General features: G+C 37.9%; 1 protein-coding gene across 1 annotated transcript in view; it reads right to left on the bottom strand.

The window, feature by feature from the left end:
• Positions 1-27407, bottom strand: part of HERC2 (HECT and RLD domain containing E3 ubiquitin protein ligase 2) — a 104107-nt gene that overhangs the window by 16425 nt on the left and 60275 nt on the right. Inside the window, 34 exon segments of the mRNA XM_036387038.2 lie at positions 478-639; positions 1466-1643; positions 1910-2124; positions 3268-3466; positions 3585-3700; positions 3848-4003; positions 4956-5081; positions 5461-5579; positions 5672-5830; positions 6351-6482; positions 7569-7676; positions 8398-8551; positions 9823-10014; positions 11504-11644; positions 12388-12574; positions 13134-13305; positions 14021-14246; positions 14861-15005; positions 16925-17096; positions 17179-17260; positions 17673-17850; positions 19260-19350; positions 19926-20069; positions 20168-20249; positions 21051-21162; positions 21617-21792; positions 22337-22428; positions 22598-22703; positions 23801-23991; positions 25434-25573; positions 25713-25821; positions 26438-26563; positions 26677-26845; positions 26941-27039. Coding sequence (XP_036242931.1) covers positions 478-639; positions 1466-1643; positions 1910-2124; positions 3268-3466; positions 3585-3700; positions 3848-4003; positions 4956-5081; positions 5461-5579; positions 5672-5830; positions 6351-6482; positions 7569-7676; positions 8398-8551; positions 9823-10014; positions 11504-11644; positions 12388-12574; positions 13134-13305; positions 14021-14246; positions 14861-15005; positions 16925-17096; positions 17179-17260; positions 17673-17850; positions 19260-19350; positions 19926-20069; positions 20168-20249; positions 21051-21162; positions 21617-21792; positions 22337-22428; positions 22598-22703; positions 23801-23991; positions 25434-25573; positions 25713-25821; positions 26438-26563; positions 26677-26845; positions 26941-27039 — 4956 coding nt within the window.

Here is a 27407-nt window from a genome sequence, read left to right on the forward strand (position 1 = left end):
TCAAATTTAATGGCTATGGGGATTTCATCCATAGCATGTGAAGAAATTCTAAGTCAACCATGCATTCACAGAAAGGGTTCAATATAAAGTAAGATTATTTTTCAATGAATTGATACTCCTTTCTGGACTGACCTTATGACTACTGTAAATTTATTAACACAAGGAAACATGAAGATTTCTAGGCAAAACCTAATGTTTTGACTGGAACCAAAATTTAAATTAGCAGTTTTTACACCAGCAATGCTTTCCAAAGAAAAACCTTCAAGTGCAACTTGGCAGTCAGTTAAAGTGCAACTTTAACAGTCAGCACAAAGCCTAAAGTCCTCTTACTATAGCCTACAAAGTTCACTCTTAACCACCAGAAGAATCCTGATGTTCCAGGATGGATGAAAGTTTGCACATACTGACAAATCTGTCTTCAGCATTCTCCACCAACATCATAGTTTCTAAAGCGATGAAAAAAGTACACAGAAATACCTTCATTGGTACTTTACAGCCATCACTGCCTCCTCTCCCAAGTTTTCCATAATCTCCATCACCCCAGGACCAGACTGTATCATCATCAGTGAGGCACAGTGTCTGTGCATCTCCACTGCCACAGGCTATATCAATCACACGGTAACCCTGGAGAGCTTCCACCTGGAATGAAATCACCCATTTTTGTTTGCCTTAAAATACTCAGGTATTTAGTTTCACAAAAGATGACAAACTCAGCTTAGAGAGGTGATGACTGGAACTACAAGTCTGAAACAGCACAGGAACAAGGAAATAAAGGCAACTCTAAGAGCTTTGCTCTTTTCAAACAGCAAAATGAAAACTACGTATTTTAAACACAGGATTTATTGTCTTTTAATTGGTGAACTATTTGAATTTTTTTTTACCTCAATGTCAGGGAGAGCAATATAAAACACCTAAGGTTATCAAACACTGTATTCTGTTGAAATAGTTTCAGGCACTCTGGGCTTGTACTGAATACAGTATGTGAAAAAAAAAATCTTATTTTCAAGTAATCTTTTACCAGTTTACAATTTTTGGGCACTTGCATCATAATCTGAATTTAGTCGACATCTTTTGAAATTATGCCACCTATGAAGAAGTATGGGATCTGGAATCACAAAGTAAAAAGGTCGGTGACCCACACACATCACCTCCTTCCTATCCTTGCCACTACTTTAAATAGATTCCAGGTGGCTCAATCCATCATTGAAAGCAGCATGAAACTTCACATATTTATTTAAATTCTTTAAGTTTCTAAAATTAATTCCTTGTAAGCTGTTTGGTGACCACTAGCAAAGTTTTGCAACTCCTCTTTCATTTTATCCTTTCAATCACAGCAGCTTGTTCATTTCTTACAAACACATGCCACTGTTCTGCCCTTTCATTCTTTGTACTCAGAAATGCAAAAAGCTATAATCAGAAGATATTAACTGGACTGAGACTGTTGAGTACTCCAAAGGTTTCTTACCAGTTTAGGTTTTAGTTGGTCCTCACTATCTCCATGGCCAAGGCGTCCATACCGTCCCTTTCCCCATGTGAAAAGGTCTCCTGCAGCTGTAATGCAAGCGCTGTGCGCTCCCCCAGCAGCAATGTCAACCACTTCTATGCCTCTCAGAGACTCAATCACACGAGGGCGATCACAAGGGCTGAAAAGAAAACATCTGTCTGGACAAAACTTCTGGGATAGACCATTCACATTCACCAGCGTATGGAGAGTCCTCTCTTAAAATGAGAATGAGGACACCTAAAATCACTGAGTATCTGCTTTCCTCCAGTTTAATATCCTAAGGATTTATTTTTGACTAGAAAAAATCATTAATATACAGCAACTGTAAGTATCCATTAATCACTTTTTTAAAGCAAATTTTCAAGTTAATCACTTTTTTAAAGTAGATTTTCAAGTGTTACTTGCCTTCGGTTTCCATGACCAAGTTTGCCATCCTCTGCTTCACCCCAGGAATAAACTTCTCCTTCAAAAGACAACGCCAAACAGTGCTTTCCTCCTGAGTTCACTGCAACTTTCTTTATGAACACGTGCTGAATGGATTCCAGTAAAGTTGGAGTAGAAACTGATTCTGTTCCTCCAATTCCAAGCCTTCCACCTGCTCCATATCCAGTGGCATAGAGCTTTAAAGTAAAGAACAAAATTTAGTTTTGTTTGCCTCATGCAGAACATTCCCTAGAAATTAATTCTAGAGAAGAATTCTTAATGTATAGATGTCAGAATGCAGTTCAAGGAAAGTCTTAAAAAAAACCAGTTTCTTACAGGCTTCTCATTTTCTCTTTTGGAAAACAAGGAGATATTTTTTAATATTTCACAAAAAAATTTGGGAAAACATGGCTACATTCAAGTCAGTAAGAACTCCCACTGACTTAATGGATTTAGTGTGAAATACTAAAGTTTATTTTGTAAAACTATCTAGAGACCATAGCTTTGCTTGATAGCATTGCAAAATCATCTATTGCCTGTAGCTCTCCTTCCATGCAGCACTATTCTAGTCTTCTTTCTTTCTTCTGTAGAATATACATACCTAAAAACAACTGCTTCTTTCCATTCCATAAATACAGTTTTATTTACTGGTTTTCACTCTTTTTGTCTCTCTGAAAATAACTTCTTTCAACAGAATGATATCAAGAAATGTCACTAATCTGCTCTTTACCCTTCTGTGAATTATTAACTAGGATGATACTGACCCCAAGGAATCATTACAGTACCTCACTAGATGAAGGTAACTGTTACACAAAGCTATAGCTAAAATTCTCTATCATGTCCTTAACAGCCACCATCTGTATAAAAAGAAAAAGCTTTTCAAATTCATGCACTGAGATTCCTTTTCACCCAGGATTTCAGCACCAGGAAATTAGATCCTGCAATATCTAACTTACATTTAGCCAACTGTGAACAATCTCACATTACACCTCTCCCCCGTTAGAGAGAAATAATCACTCCTGTCTTAGGGAACTCCATGAGCATGCTGCTTGTACCCAACTTTGTTTGACAAAATCTGATCACATATTTGAATTGAGAACTCAAATATGTTTCTTGTTTCAACCATTTAATGCAATAGTAACTGTAATGCTGGAAAATACTGGTGGAGTTGGTGCAGTTCTGGTTCTTGAAAAAAAACAAAAAACAAAGTTACTGCTATCAATAATAATGAATTCTGTACACACTCTGTGCACACTGTTTTTCATTTAGCCAAACCCATTCTGAGTGAGGGTGAAATATTTCAAGATAGTCAAAGATGCAATCATTTGTTATACCCTTACTTTCCCATCAGCAGTCACTGCAAAGAGAGTCTGTTCACCACCAATTAATTGCACTGGCCTAAGGGTGGCAAGAGCTTCACATGGAGTTGGGACTTTGACCTTCGCTCCTTCAATTCCACCAAGCTGTCCTCTGTGATTATGACCCCAACCATAAATGGTTCCACTGCCTCCAGCTGAAAGTGTCCAATCATCAGGTCGTCTGCAGGAAATGCAAAACAAAATCTTAAACAAGCTTTTTAAAAGTCACAAAAACAGCAGTTGATCATTGTACAACAACTTATCACAAGACCAAAGCAGTAACAGTTGAAAGAAATTACCTATTCATCCACTGGACAAGCTGCTCATCCTGTTCTCTCTTAAAGACATCATGGCACTCATGAAGAACATCCATATTTTCATTATCTGCCATTAATTCTCGGATTTTCTTTGCCACCTGTGAAATATTTTGCATTAAACAACATTATTCATGTTAAAAATTACTCCTATCACAGTTGGCATAAAGTAACTCATACTCATTATATCTTTTTACATGAGACACTTCCACATGTTCCATCAACCATATGAAGTATTCCTGCAGTACCTCATCAAGGAACAGGCGAGGTAAGGGTGTCCTTTTATCAAGGGCCACAGCAACCCTGGACGCCATGCAGTATCTCCTGAACCAGGCCCATTTGTGTGTCTCTGCACAGCAAGGGAGTGTGTCCAACTCCAGATCACATGCAAGAGCCACAAGCACCTACAGACAATCAAAAAAACGTTTTAGAGAGGTATCAAAAATATGCAATAAAAATCAGTAAGCGTTTGACAGAGATGAACAGCTCATAGGCCAGTAGGGGCTGGACCAGTAAAGTCTCAAAGACTTTAATGGTCCTAAAGTCACTAAGAGCCATCCTCATTACCCTCATGGATGGGGTAACATCAAGTGTAGCCCCACTATCTCATGTGGTTAGGTATCTAATTTCCTCTTTCAATCCAAAAATTTTCATAACCTCCCTGTGAAAAGTTTTCATAACCTCTCTGTGAAAAACATTCCCAGATTAATTACCTTTTCCATATCAAATCCCATGTGCTTAACATTTACCTTCCATTTCTGAACTAAGTCTCCTTTCTACAATTCAATGAATTTTCAACTGATTTTCAGTTTGATTCAATTTAAAACCAATGTTCCAGATTAATATTGTGAACAACATATTACTTCCTCCTTCTATAAACTTTTAAGATCTTCTTTCTGTTAAGATAGGTACACCCTCTCAGTTTCACTTTTATACTACAAAGGAGGCTTTTTCACCTTTTATTCTTCCTGCTCTTCTCTAGAATTCCTCAACTTGTTCATTTTTAAGATATCTTAATTTTTTCCAACTGGATGTAAAAAAACCTTCAGAGTACTAAACTAAATAGAAATATACAACACTCCTATTAGGAAAACTCAAAATCACTTACCAAAAATGTGCTTACAAGATGTTTTCCTGAGTTTCTCTGCCTAGCTAAGTACTCTTTATTTCTCATTTGTGTATTTGATTCTCCTTTTAGAAGCAGGATTCTGGTTTTGTGTATTTGATTCTCCTTTTAGAAGCAGGATTCTGATTTTGTCAGTAAACATGACTGATATAGGACTAACTGACCTTAGCACATCTCAAAAAAATCCCACAACTATTTTAATGTGTTCTTTACTGATTGTCCTGCATTACCTTAAAGAAAGGGCTGTGGAGCAATTGTTTGCCACCTCTCACAATGGGGTCTTCATAGTCAAACTGTCGCTGCAAAGCTTCTGGAAGACCTTTAACCAAAGCAGCTAAAGCACTCCCTGTGAAACTCTAGAGACACCACACAACTAGAAAGTTAGTCATAGTGCACGTAGTACAGGAAGTACATTATTTACATGACTGTGACAAAACAAAAATAACTTCCCAAGCTACAACTAGCTGTGTGAAATACCATTTCCATCCACTTGTTAAAAAAAAAAAAAAATTATCTCTACCCTTTTTTTGGCAATTCAGAAAGCGCACCTGTTAGGTCTTGGAATTAGCCATTTTTTGCTTTCTAAACTGGAATACTTTTTACACACTTGCAGACCTGTGCAAGAAGGCTATTAATTTCCTCATTTCCTATTTTGCCATGAACACAAAACATGTTGTACATCACTTTAATCTTAATGTGAAAAATGTGAAGAGGAGAGCACCACTGCCTTCTCACCAAAGCTCGTGTTTCTCCCTCGTTGTCCCCCAGGATCCGGTTGATGTTAATGGACTGGCCAAACTCTGTGGTGAGCAGCTTCCTCAGTCTCTGCAAGGCCCACATTCTGTGGCCAGCAGCTAAGAGCAAATAAGCACACAAAGAACGTAATTATTTAAAACAAATCACCATAACTTCAAAAAACCAGACCTAATTTTAAGACTATACTCACCTAAGGCACTCAGTTGAGCACAAGCTGCAAGGGAAGCTGCCAAGCGAGGAACTATGCTCCTGTTGGAAGCAAAATTTAGGCGGAAATCCAACAAACACGTAACCAAATCCATTGAGGGACATGAAAGAATGCAACGATCTGAGAGAAGGTCTTTAGGGCCTGCAAGAAACAAAAAGGAATAACAGAAAAAAAAGATGGGGAAGGTTTGTCCTCAGACTGAAATAAGAACAGAACATAGGCAGGTCTTAGTTGACCAAACACAGCACTCTAGAGGGCTCATCTGCATGAGTTATCTATTCTACTTCCCTTTGAAGAGACAGGAATAAAGATGCACTTTCATGACTTAATTTACATAATTTTAAAACCAGATGGATTTTAAAAAATAAGGGCATTTCAGATGACTTGTGTCCCAGAGGTATCCTCTCTTCACTTATGAAGAGGCAAACGAGAGTGGCTATAAAATATTTTTCTCTCTTCTCTCCGTACAAATGCACCTCTCAGGACTTAGTTGAAAATGCTTCCTAAATATGAATGAAAATGTTTTGTTAGCATAAATGTAAATGAACTATTGAACTTTGGCATGTAAATACCATGCAGTAAATGCAGTGTAAAAAGGAAACAAAGTATAGTAGTAAAATCTGCTCTTGGCCTCCTGTAAAAGCTGTGTATGATACCTTACCTGCAGCTGGCATGATAGGATAAACTGTGAATCGCCATCCCCATCCATTCACAGACCCATCACTGATGAACTTCCACTTCAACTCATCCCCAGGAATTCGCAGTTCACTAGACCAATCTGACCACTCACGACCTGTTACAGGAGGCAAGACAAACATACTCAGCTACACTGTCTGAGCCATACATAGCCACTCATCAATAGCAACTAGTTAAAAAGTATAAACAGCACACAAAGGCATTAAATAAAGCTACGTAAAGTACATGAACATAAATGTAAAGATGCTACATTGAGTCTTAAGAAGTTCAAAACCAAGTCTTAAAAAGTTCAGTTAGCACTGCTAGCAGACAGCCGAGTACCACAAGCAGGAGGCAACTATAAGAGCTTACTAAAATCCCTTGTTCTATTTTCAAATTATCTTTCATATTACAAAAAAGATATAATAACCGTACATTAAATAAAGCTTTACAGCTTCCAACCAGGAACCAACCAGAAATATCTCAATAATGAAACACCTTTGAGGAAAAATGGGTCAACATGAAAAGCCTACATTATAACTGCACAGGCAGTAGCTACTGAGACCCTTGCACATAATGTAGTGTATGGGCAGGTTCAACACACAATTTGATGAGATTGAAAATATTCCTCCAAAATCTACTAGAAATTAATAGTGCCTATTAATTAAATCAGAGATATCAAGATTAAAGATGGGAAGAATTCATGTAGTGTCACATACAAAGGCCAGAGCACGAAACAGAAAGAGCGAGCACCATGTTATTATTTTGGACATTTGACAGCAGAAGAGCATTTGTTTTGACTGTATGAAATTTCTTTAAGTACTACCTGAAAAAGGAGAAAGCTAGTAAAATAAATATCCTTTTCCAATTTGTTAAAATACACTTTGATTATATTGAAATTCACACATGGTGGCAGGGGTGCTGAACACTGAATTTTACACTCCATCCACTCTTTGGAAGAACTGGACTACCTAACATGCACTTCCCAGAGATTCTCCATATCCAAAGACATAAGATCAATCTTTGTGTCTACATCCTGCAAAACTTTTTAGTTTAAAAGACACTATCAATTTCCACAGGTTTCCTTTCTTTGACTGGTCTATCCCTAACAAGAAGTCAGTCAGAAGCAGGGGCACATTTCATTCAGCATTCAGGAGTGAATCCCACAGGACACTTTTGGGAAGCCCTCTCTCTCCATCCCTACCTGATCGGACGGACACGATCCTGTTGACGCCGTCCATTATGGTGAGGGGATCATGGCGCCGCTCGGTGGAACACTGCCGGTCAAACTCCACCCTCAGCCCCTCAGCACCTGAACAGAACAAGGAGTTCACACTCTTCTACAGCAATCAACAGCACAGACAAATGAAGTAGTTCACAAACCCACGTGAAATCAAACAGTTGTTTGGAAGCCATAGTGCCCATTAATAAAAAAACTTCTTTTGATTTAGTTGCTTGTAATTTCTCTGCATTGCAAGGTTAAATCATGTGTGAATGGGGGTAGAAGACAAAAGACCATACCAGAACATTCAAAACTAAAGTTGCAAAAGACAAAAAATGCCTATTTACAGTTAAGGGAGATAGCTCTCTGTTGTCTATAACTTTTGGTAAATACTAGGTAAACTACTGACGGAAGCACTAAATGAAAAGACAGCATTACAACAAAGAAGTATTTCCCTTGCTCAAGACTAGGAGATGAGTTTTCAATTACTAAACCTGAAAAAGACTCAGTCCTTCTCAGCTTCATAACTAAACAGAGAACAGCAATGATATGCAACTGGAATCACACCAGTGAACCCAGGAATACACACTGTACAGAATTGAGATTTTTCAGCAGCATGTAAGAAATCAGCTTAAAGAAATACTTTTTTTATAGCAACAGGATCATGGACATCAACAGGACCATGTTATAGCAAAAGCCATAATATGGCTTTAAATTTCAAACCAGATTTTTTTTAAGCTAAGGAGCTACTTAATGCAGGCAGGCTTCAAAATAATTGAATCTTAGCAACATAACACTAAGAATTCTGTACCTGGTATTTTAACTGTGCCACTAGAAGATGTATCATCAGTATATGGATGGCTGCTCTCTACCACAACTGGTTGTGAAGAGAGGCGACCACTTTGTGAATCAGTTGCAACATCTTCTAGTTCTGTGACACAAAGCTCCAACAACATATCAGCAACCTAGGAAAAGAAAAAGACACATTTTATAAACTGTATGTTTGATTAACCCAAGAAATCTAAGCAAATTACCATTCTTCCCAAATTTAAAATAAATAACTTGGTTTTGGAAATCTGATTCAAAACCATCATACTAACTCAAAAATACTCTTTTTGGTAGTGTTACAGCTAGAAAAACTCCTAAAATTAAAGGCCAAAAAACCTCAGTTTTCAGTAAGTAAATGACAACACAAATAATTGTTTTCCCTTCCAGAAAAAGCAAACTATTAAATCTAAGCTATAGGGCATACAGCAGCATGGAAAGGTATAAATATTTAACTAGTAAGAAATATTGCAAAACCCTGTTTAGGGAGGAAATGCCAAAGGTACTAATCTTAAAAGAGTTTCGAATAAAAATTCTGGCTCCAAAACACAAAAACTCCACACAAACCCAAAGCTGTTCAGTTACTCACTATTGATAATAAGAAAGCCAGCATTAATGTAAAGTGCACATACAATGTGTACATAATTTGACAGGGAAAGCTCAAACCCAACATAAATATATATAGCTAATCACCACAAACTGGGCAGGGGGAGTAACAGTTTTAGAAATCTTAAAAAAAAGTATTGTTACTCATTAGGAAAATTACTAGTTGAAAGGTAAAGCTAACAGAAATATTAAACAGCTTTCAGTTCATCACTGTACACACATATTCTAGAAATAATTTATGATTTGTTACATTCTGCCAGCTATGTCAAAAAAAGCCCACATCCATGGAGACTTTGTAAAAAATCAGAAGCTTCAATGCATGAAATGTACATGTTAACAGTTCAGAAGCTTTACTGTATCATTAACAATACAATATACTAACAGCATTTTCAGCTAGTAATAATGACTGCATCAATTTGAAAAATAAACTCAGATGCAAAATAACTCCCATCATGGAAGTTTTTTAACTAACATTCTACAGATTGAGTGAATAGAACTCAGTTAATTTAGCTTCATTCCAATACCCACTGACACTTGGTCAATACATAAATACATTTTATCTTAATGTCTAATTGCAGCATGAGAAATGGAGAAATTAGTCTGTTACTGACATCAGCAGCACATGCATATATTCACATAGTATTTCCATTAAAACAGTTAAAGCTCACATGCATTTAAGCTCAGCTCAAATTTCATGCCTAGCAAGTTTCTCAGGATGCCAAACCGCATTTCCATTTCAAGAAAATATTCCAGCAGGCTAGTATAAAAAGGGCACAGTTAAAATGCAACAGAAGCAAAAGCTGACCTGTGGGTAAGCTGTGCCCATGCCAGACAGCACAGCTGAGAGAACATCTCTTCCCTTCTCACCCGCCCGGTTGGACACCGCAAGCTTCAGCAGGTCAACCATGACTCGTGTGTCATCTGGTACCAGGAGACTTGTAAACTCATCCAAGTACTGTGGCTCTGGGCCAGACACCTTACTCTGGCTTTCCACATCCTACAAAACAAACAGCAAACATCCATCTGTCTTTGCATAGTGTCATGGTTTGATGCTGGCAGAATGCTAGTGCTTTTATGAAAATACACTTTTTCTGGTTTCTGCTGTGAGATGTGATTAGGAATAAGCAAAGCAGGCTCTCACTTAGAAATAAAGAAAACTTTATTAACTAAACTACAACTATAAGTAAAAAGAAACACACAGGGAAAATGAAAACTTTCTAAAAACATTTCTTCTTACTAAATTTCTGATACATCTATCTTTTAAATCACTAACTCTCAGTCTAGCACCACTCTTCAGACAATCAATTCTCAGTTTATTAAGAGGAGAGGAGTCTTTCTTGTGCTATAGGCTTCTCTTGGAAACACTGTTGAAACTTCATGTGCTTCTATGTCACTCGTGGCACTGCCTGGAAAACATCTGCTATCGTGACTTTTTCCTTTCATGTCTAGTGCTCTTACTACTGAACATGGACTAGAGCTGCTTCTAGGGTTGTCTTTTAAGGATGCTTTGTCTCGTTCTAAAAGGAGTGCAGTCTCACTTTTGGGACACTTGTCTTCTCTAAATTTTATTCTCTGGGGCTGAGGGGTACTAACACTGAACTTTCTTGGTTCTGAGCCATTGCTTCCCCCTGGATGCAGTCTCTGTGTCACAAGGAACATGGTTCTGTCCATGGCTATACAAGAAGAGTCTAGCAAAAGCTACTTCATCATCTCTTCTTACTTAAGATTCTTCTCTATTTTTCTGACATCTTTTACTTGCTCAGACTTTCACACTTGCACATTTCTCTCTTCATCTTCTACTCTATCTCTTCTTTAGGAAAGGTTAATGTTCTGTAAAGTTTTCATTGTTTAAAAAGGGGTTAAAAACTCAGCCCGGAGACTCTTACAAGCGGCTGGACACTTTCTCGCTGCACTCCCCCCCTTCTCTTCTCTTTCGGCTGTGCTGCCGGCACAATGCTATTGAGTTTTAAGGTAGCAGTCTCAGGCACAGGCTGTTCTCTCTCTCTCTCTCTCTCTCTCTCTCCTGGAGGGGCTGCCCGATACCTCTTGGTGCTTTTCTACTCTTCCACTCTTCAGGCTAGGCCTACTTCTCATCTCTGTTCAAGGCCCTAGCTCACAGCCGCATGGCTTCTTCCCTGGCCCCGGCTCAGCCGGCAGCAGCTGGGACTGGGGAGAGATCTGAACTCTTTTCTCTGCTGGAAACTTAAGGGAACTTCTCTTGGGAGTGCTCTGCTTTTTAACTTCTGTGTTCTCAGAGGTGTATCTAATGCTTTCAGTGACTACACTAGGTGCTAATATTCAAATCTGAACACTCATTGGTGTGATTACAGCATCTCAGAAAACTTACTTCTTCTCAAACTATGACACATAGATTTTTAAAATTGCAGTCATTTACAGAGTTACTTTTAAAGCGCAAAAACGAGAAAAACTGCTTGATAAAAGCATGGTAAGGACTTAAGTTTTGAGAAGAGTATTGACAACATTACTTCTTTGGTTTTTGTCATGGTTTCTGCAATAATACTGGCAGCTCCAGGATCATCTGTGACTGGAATGAAAGGACGGGAAGAGGCAGCAGCAGCTGAGGGAGTTACAGCAGACGGTGTCACAGCATCTTCTGAAGGAACAACCTAGCCAGAACAAATAATAACTCATGAAATCTTCAACAAGACACCGTAAAACCTTTAAGAGTTTAAGTGTTTACTAGAAGGTCTAGCGCTCAAAGACAGCAGCAATTTAAAAACAGCCATAAGTTCAAAACCAACAGATTCACTGCCTGTATTTTTAGCTTCTATTTTTTTCCTAACAGTGCATAAAACAGCAAACACTCCCCTCAGTGCCAGCTGCTACAAAAACATACAAAAAAACATCAGTGCCTGCAGAAAGGTCTACAAAGCAGAAGGCAAGCCCTGAGAATACATATCAAGTTCACAGTTTATAAACACAAAAGACCTCTTCAGCAGCAAGCCTTTTCTTTTTTCTGCTTCTGTTAGAAATGTAGTAGAGTTTCATTCAGGGCTTCATGTCTACATCAGTTATCTAAGTTTACAACTAAATTTCATTAAATAATGGTCAAATATTCTGCTATTCTTAACATTTTTTTAATATCACTCCTGTAAAATGAATTCAGTATCTCTAAAATATTGCTAGAAATCATCACGATTGCATTTAAATGACACAATGCTTTCTGAAAGTTCAAAACTGATCTTGCATTAAAATTTTAGTTTTTTTCAAATCTGACATGTGCAGAGAACCTAGTCCTGATTAGAATATGAAGTTATTTTTTAATCTCTGCTACTATCAAACTAAATGAGATATTTGTCAGCTTTACAGTTAAAAACTAATGAAAAAAAATAATAATGTGACACTTTACCTCCCCTCTCCTGTCCTGCCACGGGTTTGGGCTCAGCCTCTCCTCGATATCTCCCACAAGCACACACTCATCTCCATTTGCAGGGCTTCCTGCAGAAGTGGCATCTGATGGGGGGGCTGGTGATGAAGAGGGACATTCTACTGGTGCAATCATACTCGCAGGCATCAATGCTCCAACAACTGCATCCCTGAAATCATTTAGGATGGATTAACATACATCTAATTATACTTCCTTGTTGAACTTAAAAAAAATTATTAGCTTGTCTTAACAAAATAAGGTAAGTTTTCCAAGCTGTAGAATCTAGAGGGTAGTTCATTGTTATTCTGCCTTGGGCCTGATGCTTAAATGTTTAACTTGAGTTTCTCTTTATAAATTTTAGCACAAATAGTCTGTTCTCTACTAACAATGATAGTACTGCGAAGTTTTATTGTTATTTCCACTCTGCCCTCTACTGCTTCCTCCATATCATCCATCATGATTTTCTTACACGGTTTCTACATTATTTACTTGAGCATTTCTGAATGAACATTTTTTTTCCCCAGGCAACAGAAACTTCTTTAAACATAACGACAAAAAGCTAACATCAACATCAAAAAAAGTTAACATCAACATCAAAAGAAAATTTAGATGAAGCTTAGGCCCATCCTGAGGAATTAAAACAATTTATACCTGATTCAAAAGTCCCTAATAGATGGTAAGCTACATCATCCTTTGCTCAGCAACAGAAAGAATGTTCCCATGCCTACCTGGCATACATGATCTGTAATGCTATCAGTATGTGAGACAATGCCTGCTGTTTGGCAACGTTCCCATCAAGTGACAGGAGAATCTTAGCAAGGGAAGGGCGATTCGGCTTGGAACTGTTGGCCCCACTGATTTTGTTACTGGCAGCAGAAGAATCTGCATCTGAAGGAACACCTAAAAAGAGGCAGGGGGAAAGAGAAGGTAAGCAGTTTTAATGGTATAATACATAAAAGGACACGGTTTATTTAATTTTTTGTTAAACCAGAAGAGATAACTGAAAATAACTACAGGAGATTCTTAAACTGCAGTGCCTACAGTTACAATATTAAAGTTAATACTGTGTCTTTCCAACAAGGGCTTTCATAAAATAGTATTTGATCTTGCTACTCACTTATGAGGATTAAGGCAGTAACAGACAAATATTTGAGTGATCAGCACCTAAACAAGTTTTACTTACACAAACATTCTGAAATAACAAGAATATTTATTAGGTATAAATTGCTTTGGTCATGAAAAAGCTTAATTAGCAAGATGTTTGATGCTTTTATATTCAACAAAAAACACTGCTGTTTTGATTCCCTAATTCTTAACTCACTTACCTTAGCAACAAGAGGTAATGTGCAAGATTAACACTAGTGTAACATTCATCTATCATTACCTCCATAAAGATAAATTCCTTAGGGTGTTTGAGAAAGCATGTTGCACTTTAATTTAAAAGTTCCACTTCCATGAAGAGTTTTGGCTGGGCTTTTTTTTTACCAGAGGTGTGTTTTGTGATTTTTTTCTAAACCATTTTCTTTTGCACTCTTCTATCACCCACTAAACCACACACAAAACAAACACACCAGTGGCAGTAAAGGAAAAACAATGTAAGGAAACAGATACCAACCAAGATAAGAAGCACCTAAAGGGTCCCTCGCTGTCTGGAAAAGCACTGGCTCATGAACAGATGGTGTAGCTACATCCACTGTTGTCCATGCTACACTGTGGGAAGACCCACAGGCAACCCGAGTGATTTTCTGGCCTTCCAAGCCTTGGACAAGAGTGGGTTTTCTATTGACTGTGGTAGTTCCATTGCCTTGTTGCCCATGGTCATTGTCACCCCAAGCATAAACCTGCCAGGAAAAATGTCCATGTATTACTTGGCTTCACTGCTTATCTCAACTTAGTGCTTCCTTAAAAATTCCTAAAAAGAATATTTGTGATTTGTGCTAGTAATCTAGGACATTTTAGACAATCTACTGTGACATTTCCCCCCTCCATTAGATAATGCAGGCATTATCATACAGTAAAAGAAAAAAAAACAATCAAAGCAGCACGTTATCAGATAATTCATAAATTATCACCAAATTATAATTGATCAGTTGATTCCTAAATGACACAGTGTTCACAGTAAGTTAGAAGAATTAATCGCCTAGTAATTGCACTGGATATCTGAAACAGTATTATGATAAAGCTGAAAAATCTGTCCAGAATACTATGACTGCTGCTGCATTTCCAGAGTAAGAAGAAAACTGATACAAGGAAAACACTACAAAAGCCACTATGACAAAATATTTTAACTCCAATACTAATACAATTGTGCTTATATTTATGCTGGACTTTTAAAAGCAAAGAAATAAAATTAGGAATTTTATTTCATTTAATCAGCACCAGTACTGTTATAGTTCCCTTCCTAAACAGTTTCTTCCTTTCTGCATGGGGGAAAGGAGGGTGACACATAACATACCTGTCCAGTGTCAGTCACTGCCAGACAGTGGAGTGCTCCCACAGCCACGTGCACAATCTTTTTGCCCCTCAGTCCTTCCACGACCTGTGGCTTTCGCACATGCACGTCTGTGCCATGGCCTAGCCTGAAGTAATCACCCTTACCCCTGCAACAGACAGTAAATGTAGCACTCAGAATGACTGGACTGTTTACACACTCCTCTTCAATGCAGGCTCCCAACTGAATACACTTCATTTATCACTGCCTGAAACACACACACACACCTCAACTAGCAAATGCTTCAAAATTGAATTCCATAGGCATAAGAATGAGGAAAACTGCAGTCCTATTACATTGTAGCTTCTCAGCTCAATACAGAAGAGCATGATTATGACTCTTCTTATATGCAAAGCAACAGGTATTACATTTCATTTCCTCTACTGCAATTATAAACACTTCCAAAATCCACGTGGTTTGATAAGACTTGGGCATATTTAACTACGGAGGATAAACCTTAAAACAACAGAACCTTTAACTTAGGTCTGCTCCCATGGAACTAAACTGCTCACAGGAAACTAAAATGTTTTTTGAGAATTGAGGGTTTTTTTCCCACTGTTGAAAGCCTCAATAGATTCTGAGGTCTCCATAATTTAAATTCATCCAAAATTGTTATACACAAATGGCACTAAAAAAAAAAAATAGCATACAGAAAAGTAAACACCTTAAAATGCTTCCACCAAGAATATCAGTAAAGAAGAAGAAATCCCTGATATTTCTTCCACTATGTTTTTAGTAACCACTCACTCAGTTCTTTTGCTTACCACCCATTTTTCTGAAGAAAGGTTATATCATGCTGGAGAGAAACATGATATAGAGTACTGTTATCTACCTATAGACACAACCCAGAAGTCATGATTTTTTTTCCTCAAACCATTAAAAAATTCAAGAAGAATAAAAGTTTAAAAGCAATTCAGCCATCCCCACCTGAAACAGAACCCAAAAATCTCCTTGTAGACCTGTAATGTCATGAAATAGCTGTAGATTTCTGACTAGATGTAGCAGTGTTGAGAAAAACTAGGGCAAGGAAGGAACAAACAAGAATTTAGGCATGAGTTCTTTAAAAAAAAGACTGTCAAATTATCTTTCCTCTTGCTCCTTTTGTCACTACAAAAAAAATTAGACGGAGAGCATAGAAAAAAACACTATTTCCAGTGGCCACTCTGAAAACAGCACCTCTGTTAAAAATGTCTCTTCCTTTTAACAGTAGTAGCAACTTATAAAAATGAAAATTTGGAAGATTTCTCTATATGTTATTCAGCAACTGCTGACAACACAACAAAAATGATTGGTTTAAGTCTACTTAGTTTTGATATACATCAAATAGGTCACAGTCTTACTACACAAGGATGGGGTAAGACCTTGATCTGATTAATGCCCTAAAGTTGACCTGCCATGCAGTAAGGTCTCAGATTTCACAAAAAGGTTTAAAAATTCAAAAAGTGAGATTTGTGTTCAAGACAAAGCAGAAACAAGCAGGCAAAGAGGAGAAAAATAAAACCATATCTGAGTAGCTCTCAGTGATCATCTCATACCAATTCTTGCTCCAAGGCATAGTTACTGACAACTCAGGGGCCTTCTGAGCAGCAACAAGCTGTTGTTGTGCTCCTGTGTTCCCAAGGAAGTTCTTCCTGTCTGCTCTGAATTTCAGCTTACTTCCTTACTCTCCTGTGTCCTTACTCTTTCAAGCCTCTGCTTTAGCTGTAGGCTTCACAGTCCAAGCTATGGCTCTCAAGTTTTTTGTCCTCTCCACTCTTAACATTCCTTTACCTGTCTTATGGTGGCCAAGAGAAAAAATGATCTTCCCTTTCTGCCTCTAATTCAATAGGAGCCAGGCATTCTAACAGAGTAGAGCAAACAGGAAAGCATGCTACAGCATCAGAGTGATTTGAATGGATGCAGCTCGCCCGGAAGAGCTGCCAGTGTAAAAGATAAAGCACACAGGTAAGGCACAAATGGAGTGAAAAAAGCATCAAATACAGCACAGAGCAACTGCTTGGTAAACACTCCCTGGCAAATGTAACATACCATGTCCATACCACTCCTGACTTGGTCAGTGCCAACGAGAACTGTGCACCACACTCGATCTGACAAACGCCTTGGCCGTTCAGCCTTTCGATGTTCTGAGGAATGTTGCATCCTTCACTTCCTCCTCGGCCCAGTTTTCCAAAATCACCATCACCCCAAGAAAACACCAAACCTAACAAACATCAAATTGCAGGTCAAACAATGATCACAGTACTTCCATGTGCTAGAAAGCTTCTGGAACAAGATACTCCTACCTTCATCTGTCAAAGCAAGAGTCTGAGCATCTCTGCTTCCACATGCAACCTGAATGACTCGGTGGCCAAGGAGCACTTTAACCTACAAAACAGAAGGAGTAAGAAAGAAGTTTTCGAAGAAATTATGTTTTAAAACCTTACAAACATATCCAAGGTCTTATGACTCATCTTAGTCACTGTGCCCAGCCTGAGCAAAGAACTACCCAGCCATGCACAGAATCCAATACTACACGGCAGCTTCCAGCTATGCATCAAAGTAGATGCAGGACATGAATGCTGAAAGCAGCAGTTGCCATTTTACATCACTTCCCAAGAAAGAGACTGGATCTTTTTGATTTTTCTGAAATAGCTTTACTTTCACCAGAGGTTTGGACACCAAAACCTAATTAAGATCCAAAACAATTCCTTCGTGTTTTTTGTTACTTTAGCCCCATGCTGCTGTAATTTATTAAACACGTTTGCATTTCATCAGAAACAAGAAACATTGATTTTACCATCTTAGGCTTCAGCTGTGTGGTATTATCTCCATGTCCTAGTCTTCCATACTCTCCAAGACCCCAGGTATACAGTTCCCCACTGGAGGTAATAGCAGCACTGTGGGAGCTGCCACAGGCAATATCACGGATGCGTTTGGTTTTCAACGCTTCGATCAGCCTGGGTTTATCACAGTTCCTGGAGAAAAAGAATGACAAACCCATTGTGTTAACCAAAAATAGCCACACAATACACTCCAACTCCTGCAATACACATCCTGTAATAACTAACAGCAATCTCAAGATAAGGTAATATGCAACACTGATTCCAAGATATACTTTTTAGCAGCAGCATAAATCTAAAGTTTATGCTGTTTTAATGTACTTCAAATTTTATTTAAAGAATATTTTATGTATATGCTGCCAAACTTAGGTGAGAAATTCAAAAGCAATCAATTGAACAGCACATAATAGAAAGTGAAAACCAATTTCCTGTCACTGTCCAAAGCTGAGTGAGTTACTAGTACTGGACACACAGTAAGATTAGGAGATGACACTCCCATCCCAACTTTGCTCTTCACAATAGAGAAATCAAACTAGAATTTGCTGTTAGACTTCTATGTGAGTACTGCTAACTTTTATTCTTCATGTGGCTACAGAGCTCTCTTAATTCTAAAAAAGGGTTCAACTCAAGATTTCCTAATACTGGCATACCAGAACCACTAATAAGATTCTACAAAATTATGCATGGCCTCTGAAAATATTTCTACTATGAAAAGCCCATGAGTTCCAAATCTCAGTTTCAGTAAAATTACATAAAACATGAGTCATTTGAGCAATAAACAGTAATACTGCTCTCATCTGGACTTCCCTTTTCATTAGTCTGACCCAGCCTTATAAAAATTTATTTCCTGTAACATATTAATCATTTGATTTAATTTTGTATGTATTATGGGCAGATCCTCAAAATATATCAGAATGACAAAGTATTTACCAATGGGCTTTGTTTTTTTCACGTTTTTTTCTTTCAAAATACTGTTCTGTGGGTACGTACAAAGTAAAATCTTAAAAAATTCAAATTTTTCTTAAAGCTGTCCTGTGGAAGATTAAACTACTATTACTAAAAAGTGAAAGAATTTTATTTCTGGTTAACAAGTCTGTGAAGTCTAAAGAAAGGGCTATAAAATGACAGCTTAAGTTATGAACTGTTACAGTTGTTACATCTCAGGAATGTAAAATTGCTATGGTTTCACTCCTCAAGGCACTTCTGAAAACCACACCTTATAAAAGTAAACAAAATCTGCATGTCCAAAAGTATGGAATTTCATCAGTGAAATTTAAAAATACCAGTCAAGATTTTATCCACCTTTTCAATTATTATATATATATTATTCATTGAATGCCTCCTTTCTAAACGGCTGAAGCCTGCTACAAATGCTCCACAGTATATAAATTGGAATATACTATGGAAAAAAAAGTTTTCTTACAGACCATTTTTTTATTCCTACTGTATTAAAAATACTGTTGTTGTCAATAGTGGTGGTCAGCTGTGCTGTAGCATTCAACACAAATCATCTACTGAAATACAGACAAATTTGGTATCCTCACATTCGACTGAAGTGACCAAGCTTTCCATCATCTCCTTCACCCCACGAAAACACCTTTCCATCAACAGTCAATGCCATAGCATGCCGGCCACCTGAAATTGTAAACATATATTTACATTTTTGAGCTTTCAAGCAGGCAGCAGGTCTAAGCAACAATTTAACATTGCTGTTCTTCTACAAAGCAACTGTATGAGCATTTCAGCTCCACAGACATTACTTATTTTCTTTGGAGCTTTTATGTGATTTAATTTAAAATAAAAATTTTTCGTGACAGTAGGTCTCCTGGCACATTTAAAAACAAAAAACCACCAAACCAATAATCACTCAATTTACTATTTTCAGAGCTGCAAGAAAAAATAATGAGAAAAACAAACCCACCATCTAGAAATATTAAAAATGAAAACACCTTCTTTCGACCAAATGGAAACACCAAAGTTACCTCTCAGCATATAAGAAAACTTGTATGGTCTAAATTCACAGAATTTAATAACAGAACCATTAGATTCAATCTGACATAGTATACAACAGACAGAATTCAATAACCTGTATTTATTAAAAAAAATATCTGATATGCTAGGGCATCACAGCACCCAAGAAAACTGCGAAGGAACTGTTTTCAGGCTTAATATGTTACATTTATGTCTGTAAGCACAGCAGTAGTCAGTACCTGAGTGAACAGCCACCTTCTTTACCACATAGTTGCTGAGAGCTGTAATCTGGCGGGGAATAGGGACAGTTCCACTGGATATTCCTAAACCCAGCCTTCCATTTGTGGCTTCTCCACAGGCATACACTTTACCCTCTACAGTCACTAAAATGAAGAAAAAAGTTTGAAACACCATCAGTGTTTCACAATTCAGAATCTGCTTCTGCCCTTAAATAATAACATTTATTTTAAGTGTATGTTACCTGCAAAAAGGCTTTTGGATCCTCCAGCTACTTGCACAACATTCAAGGCAGAGAGGGTTTCAGAAAAGGAAGGGACTTTTATCTAGAGCAGGCAGGAAACAGAAACCATTACAATTCACATCAACATTTTACACTCTAAAAAGAAGAGCTCTTAAGTGATAAACCAGTTAATCTAACAGGTACTTTCAGATGCTTCACCCACGCCAATTAATATTACACCAGGCAAAGGACAAAAATCAATTAAAAAAATTTAACACAGAAACTATGATAAATATAAAACCTGATAAAAAATGAAAGGTCACACAAACAAGGACTTTTAATAAAGTTTTCTTGAGAAAACTGAGGAATTCAGGAAAGGTTAACTTCAAGGTACTCTATGGATACAATATACTATACTTTTCACAACATCAACTGAAGAAATGCTCTGAACATAATTTTCAGATGAATGAATGACATTTCAAATTGATAAGCATTTGGGATCTATCTCATCTTGTATTGTATTAAAACTACATGTAAATGGCTGCACACTGTGCTAAAATTCCTATTGTAGAATTGCCAAGTAATACATAAAGTTCACCAAAAGTTTTATTTTAGCCATGCAAACTCAACAGGAACAGAATATGTCGAGCATTACACATTTTTTACACAATTAGTTCGTTATCATCTAAAACTAATGACTGAGTGGCTGCTGAAAATCAAGCCAGATTTCAAAGTACCAACCAAAATGCAAATTTTCTCTAATTTTCCACCCAGCAGACATCTACATGTCTTAACACTAAAAAGCTACCAAAACCTAATCTTTGTATCTAATATTAAGTTGTGTAACTTGTACATTTTATTTTTCACTGTTTCTCTCTTGTACTTAAATGTGAAAACAACCTACCTTGGAACCTTTTAGCCCTCCCAATTGGTCTTTGTCATTCAGTCCCCAGACAAAAACTTTGGTTCTTATTGTAGCTGCTGATTCAAGACCAGCTGCCTTCTTCCTAACAAGACTGAACATATTGAGAAAAGAAAAAACAATCAGTTTAGCAAACAGCATGCTGTAGCATAGGCATCTTGTTACTGTATTTACTGATTTTTACAGTTGGGAACAGTTTCAAGACTCAAACTGCACTACCACAGTTGGGGGAAAAAAAAAAGAAAACCAAGTATAAAATATAAGCACATCAAGATCTTAGCTCAGTTTCCAACCCCAAGTATACAGCAAAAGGGAATGAGTCATACAAAATGTTACACCTTAGTGTAACATGTGTGATCATCTCTGAGAACATATTTATTGAGAAAGGATCCCCTTACAACTCCAATAAACTAAGATACTGATTTCTCTTTACTACCATTCAACCTGATTAACATGTTCTTCCTCCAATAATCTCCAGAGTTATAGGAATATATAGACACTAAGGTTGCTTACCATTTCCCCCTGCCTTCACCACTGCAGTTACCTACCTCCCAGTGTTAGCTTTATCATCATCCTCTTCCTCATTATCAGAAGCCAGGAAAGGGACTGCAGCCAAATCTTCATCCTCAGCACGTATACGTCCCAGTATGCTGAGGCCATGTATTTTGCAATCAATGCCAGAGCTTCTGCACTGCTTGATTGCAATCTCAATATATCTGTGGTACTAAGAAGAAAAATACTCTGTTGACATCTTTTGGGTTCTATGTAACTTCATAAAACATAGGAAAGAATTAGAACTCTTGCTTGATTTTGTCACTTGAGGAAAATGAATCTGTCACTTTAAATGCTTGTCATTTCAGCTCTAAATTCATGCTTTATCATTAGCATATGGCCTCATTCATATGAGAAATTTCACTGCCAATCTCATAGAATTCATTATGCATTTCTCCTTGTTGCTAGAAAAGATCAGAACTGCTATCCAAAATTATCCCCAAAACTTAAGGTTATTGGAATGTTTTACTGGTTCTCAGGTATATTAACTTACATAAACTGCCTGAAATATCTAAGTCTATTATAGCGTTACTTTGTGATTATGGTAAAACTTTTTAGAATAATTAACCTGACTAACTTGCCAGAAATACTGGTAAGTTAAGAGGAAAAATAAAATACCAGGCTTTAATGATCACAACAATACTTTTCATTCATCTCTTGCAGCACAATATTCTTCTGCTGCACACAAGAGTAATTCTCACACAAACTTCACTTACTTCAGTACAATCACTGAGTAGAGGCACTGTGGTGTCTGTAGGATTTATATTGATTGTCTTTAGCTCTATAAGGTTATTTAAAGAATTACCCCCTAGAAAAGAAAACACAGAATGAAAAACATTTTAGGATATGGTGTTTGTTTCACATACAGGCATCTGTGTAACAGATAACTATGTCAACAAAAACCAGATAAATACCTGCTGTTGGGTGCAAAAAAAAACAAAAAAAAATTTTTGACTTCTTAGAGAACATACACATACCTGAAACTACAACTAAGGAGGGCATGTAGCTGCTGTCTGCAGGGTCCACTATCATCTTTAGTCTGTGAACAAGAACATCTGGAAAAATCTCCAAGCGAATCCAGTGCTAGTGGAAACACAGAATTTCATTTTTAGGTAGTATTGTCATGACCACCATATGATTAACAAGAATATATATGTGATGTTTTTGAAGAAAGAATGGAAAACATCTCTGAATGTACACAACAGCTGCAATATATGGCAACCGGCCAAAGGGAAATGACCTTGTGAACTTCTTGCTTGTCCTATGTCCAATTACAAGAGAAACAGTTGTAGCAAACAATTTATTTCAGCCAAGACCAACACCACTGAGAACACAGAAAGCAGAGTACCACTGGAGGTTAAGTAATGGGACATAATGTAACTACTAGGTTACAGTCTGTAGAAAACCTGGAGTAAAGGTACTTGGGCATACTCTCAGCATGGCCATCAACAGAGCATCAAAACACACTGGAGAGATGCTCAGCTGCACAACCTGGTGCCTAAGCTGGTCACAAAGCACTGCTGTAGGCTAATGAAACTGATAAACCATAAACTGAGGAACACCACCTTTTATAAATTATCTGGCTGCAGGAGTCAAATGTACATTAAGTAACTTTGTCAATGACACTAAAACAGGAGAAGCTGTTGACTCCCTCCAAGGCAGAGAGGCCTTGATAGACTAGAGGGTTGAGTATCACCAATTGTATGAAATTTAACCAGGGCAAGTGTGGCATTCTCCATCTGGGATGGGGTAGTCCTGCTTATACCAACACTCTGGGGGATGAGGCTGGAGAGTGGCCCCACTGAAAGACAGCTGGAGGTTCTTGTGGATGAACAGCTGCACACGGGTTACCAGTGTGCACTCACAGAAAGCCAACTGAATCCTGGGCTGCATCCCAAGAGCTGTGACCAGCAGGTCAAGGGAGGGGATTCTCCCTCTCTGCTCCTGTGAGACCCCACCTGGAGTGCTGCAACCAGCTCTGGGGTCCTCAGCACAAAAACCCCTCATGGACCTGACAGAGTGGATCAGAAGAGGGTGACAAAAGCAATCACAGAGATGGACCACCTCTCCTACAAAGACAGGCTGAGAGAGTTGGGGCTGCTCAGTCTGCAGAAGGGAAGGTACTGGGGAGATCCTTTTAAGCATGAAGTATACCAGAATAAATCATTTAAAAAAGTTACCTTTCCTTGCGAACCAGAAGACTGCCAGCACTGCTCACTACCATCAATGAGACGGGAAGCCTGATTCACAGAGGATGAGACATTCAAATTCTTGACTATCCTTGACCAGTCATCCAGTAACATTCCCCGCTGGCTACTGTGCCGTCTCTTCAGCTGCTTTCCAGAACGCCCACTGAACACGGGAGACTGACCTGCAGGGTTAAGTGACACATTTAGCATGCACCTCTCAAAGAAAATTGCTCCTTTGAAACCCATAAGCAGGGCGAAAGGCAATGTAACAAATTTTGGAGATGTAGGGGTACCCATTTTGGGTATGTAGGCTGCATTTAGGACACAGGCACATATCACATTAGCATGGTGATGCTATGTAGTACACAACACTGGTGCTTAAAGGGTGTAGCGCCTTTTTTTAAAGAAGTTTTAACTTTCCAAGTTCTTGACTAGACAGCTACTTGAAAAGGTCTTTCCCTCTAAAACAAATCAGATCAAAACTTATGATGATATGTAATTCAAATACAGGCCACAGCACACCAGTTTTTTACACCACTACAGCATATGAAAAACCACAACTAAACCTCAACAAAAATCCCCTACCAAAGAATAGAAATGGAAAAGTTGGAACACTGAAAATTCAAAGATCCGGAAGAAAGTCGTTTAGTGAGATGTGGATTTCCTCCCTGCAAACCTTAGTTTCACTACCCTTCACTGCTTTTGTAGCATTTAGAAATTTTGATGAAAAGAATATTTTAACTTCTCTGCCCTACAGCACAGGGCAAGGGGAAGGATTACAGATTCACACCATTCTAGTTGCACAGCTCTATCAGCTGACTTATTAAATTAATGTCTTTCTTGCCCACACAACACCTTGTTCACAATCTCTAGGGAGGAATCAGGTTTGTTCATTTTCCAAAACAATTACACTGGTGATGTGTAAATAGAAAGAAATGTAGTCCAGAAGTCAGCATCACCCTGCAAATACCAGGGATAAGATTAATTGTTAGGAAGGTGTATGGAAAAGAAGTAAAACAAAACATCAGGTAAGTTTTGCATAACAAAGCAAAGCCCCGAATTCTTGGAGCTAAAATGGCTGTACCTGTTCTTGCCCTAGAGAAAAAAAGTCTGATTATGAGTCTTTCAAAAGGCTTCCCTTTCCCACTATTCTCCTCTGGAGCCTCCACATCACAGAGGAAATGAGGCAACAGCCATCACACACCAACAGGCAAAACAGCTGAAGAGCAACTGAGGCATAAGAAGATATCTTAGGTATTTCTAGCTGCCCCTGGCACCATGAGGATTCTATTCATCTACATCTAGGCTGACAGCAAAAGGAAGGAGGATTAGAAAATTACACATTTTATTCTTGGTGTAAGTAAAAATGCCATTTTGACATGTAGAGTTAACTGTCATATAGACATTTTTTAAACTTTTTAACACCACAGAAAAGGTTTAGGGGTTAATGTTTTGTTGTAGTCCATCACATGCAATTGTAGCAATGCCATAAATGTTTTATTGTCCAGGGGGTGAATCTGAACACTAAGTTCATCATATTAAGGAGCTGAAATTTAAAACTGTTTTTTCCAAAACAACTTAAACACATTTTAAATTAATCTAAGAGACACACTGTAAAACTTACCTGGTTCATTTATTCTGCCAAAAGTATGTCGGGTGTTATGCTTCCTGGTTTTAAAACACGTTTCACAAAAGTCAAAATCATCACAGTTTCTGCATTTGAATCTAGGCCCATTGATAGGAAACATCTGACAGCCATCACACCTGATTTGACAAGAGAAGAACAAGTCTATATATATATATATGGTACAAGTTACTTGTTAATGAGACAAGATAACAGAATCAAGACAATAAGATAAAGGACAACCCCTATACACCAAGATAAAAGTAAATCATCACTTACGTGACTCCAGGATGAATGCTGGGAACCAATTCCATTTCTGACAACAAGCCAGTCCAGTGTGACTGCTGAGGAAAGTCTACAATAACATCTTTCCCATTGGCACTAAAGGCTGTGACAAAAACATGGAGAAAACACAAGGTGTTGCAAATCTCTATAAAATTAAGCCAAAAGCCCTTAGAGCAGTTTTCCATTTCAATTTTTCTACTCTGATTTTGTCTTAGTTTTTTTTTAAAAGAAGTTCCCAAGCAAGCACACACTTCTAAGCACAGATACAGTATGACCAAAATCTGTACCTCCTCAAAGAACCTGTGTTCCACAGATTACTTCAATTACATCCCCTACAGCCTGACACAAGTGCGTCCCACTTTCTCCTTGCTTCCTTATGAAGCTCTCAAGCTACAATTACTTCTTAAAGGAAAATCATTTGTGATTCATCCAAAGTGTAAATGAGAACTATAACCAGAAGCTGCACAGATGCTTAAAGACTTTTACTGTGAGCAAATGAAGTGGCTCAAAAGCAGATGGACAGGCTAACAAAATGGGCTGCCACAGAGCACATGTCTATGAATTCACCACAGACTTCAAATGCATTCTATATTTTCTATCATCATACAATACTCCACAAAACAGTGGGATTTTTAAGTGTTTCTAGAAAAAAGCCTGCATGGTCTTGAGCTTCTTACCTCCCCCTGCCCCATGCTGAATACACATTGAATACACATTACCTTTGACGATGCCCACACTTCGGTGAGTGACTGATCCCCACTTGTATTTGGGTGTGGTGACAGAGCTTTTCACACGCACTTTGTCACCTATCTTGATATGGGAGGCAGAACTCTGGGGCGGGAATCCTAGCAGATGCAAGAATAAATGGATAGTGAGTGGGGTTTCCCCCTCCAAAACTACATCTGCCTTAGTCTACCACTCACTTTTTCAGTTAGAAAGCAGTCAGAAGTGAACTCACCTAAAAGCTCAACGTGGATATATCTGACCCAGTAAGTACCACCCTTTTGTTGCCAATCACACTGCACGTTCAGGTCATGCAATCCATCTCGATCCAATTTAATAACTTTGCCTACATCTCCTTCACAAACTTCCTCATAGGTTCTGCAGCACCTAACCATCATCCCCACCTAGAGAAAAAGGACAACAGAATGCAATCAATCTGTAAAGGCTTTAGTACCAAGAGGAAAGTAGTTTCTATGTTGCTTTTGATCATCATACTTACCTGAATATTCTCCCTAACATAGACAGCATAGTCATCATTGCTTAAGAAATCAGCTCGTTTCTTATAGGTCTGGCTCTCTGTTACAACAGCACCACTTGACTGGAAAAAAGTCCAAAATAAATATGAAACAATTACACAATTTGTTTTCAATTCAGATAAATAAAATTGTTGGCAAAGACTGAAGATAACCCAACAAAAATAAGCCCATACAATATCCCAGCTCCATGCCAAAATGGGAAAAAACTTCAACAGGTTCAACTCACTGTAAGGATAACATTTACAATCTACTTGATTTTAAATTAAAATTACTTATCAAGGAACATAGATGCAAATTTTCAAAATGTTTGAAGGAAGCTGCAAATTGCTTTTATGCAACCTGATTGCCAAGGAAAATCAGAACAGAGAGGATTTGTCACTGCTCTAATTAGCCTTGAAGATACACATTCACATTCCACTTCTTAGGACAT

Source organism: Molothrus ater, chromosome 2, assembly GCF_012460135.2.
Source record: "Molothrus ater isolate BHLD 08-10-18 breed brown headed cowbird chromosome 2, BPBGC_Mater_1.1, whole genome shotgun sequence".
Taxonomy (NCBI): Eukaryota; Metazoa; Chordata; class Aves; order Passeriformes; family Icteridae; genus Molothrus; species Molothrus ater.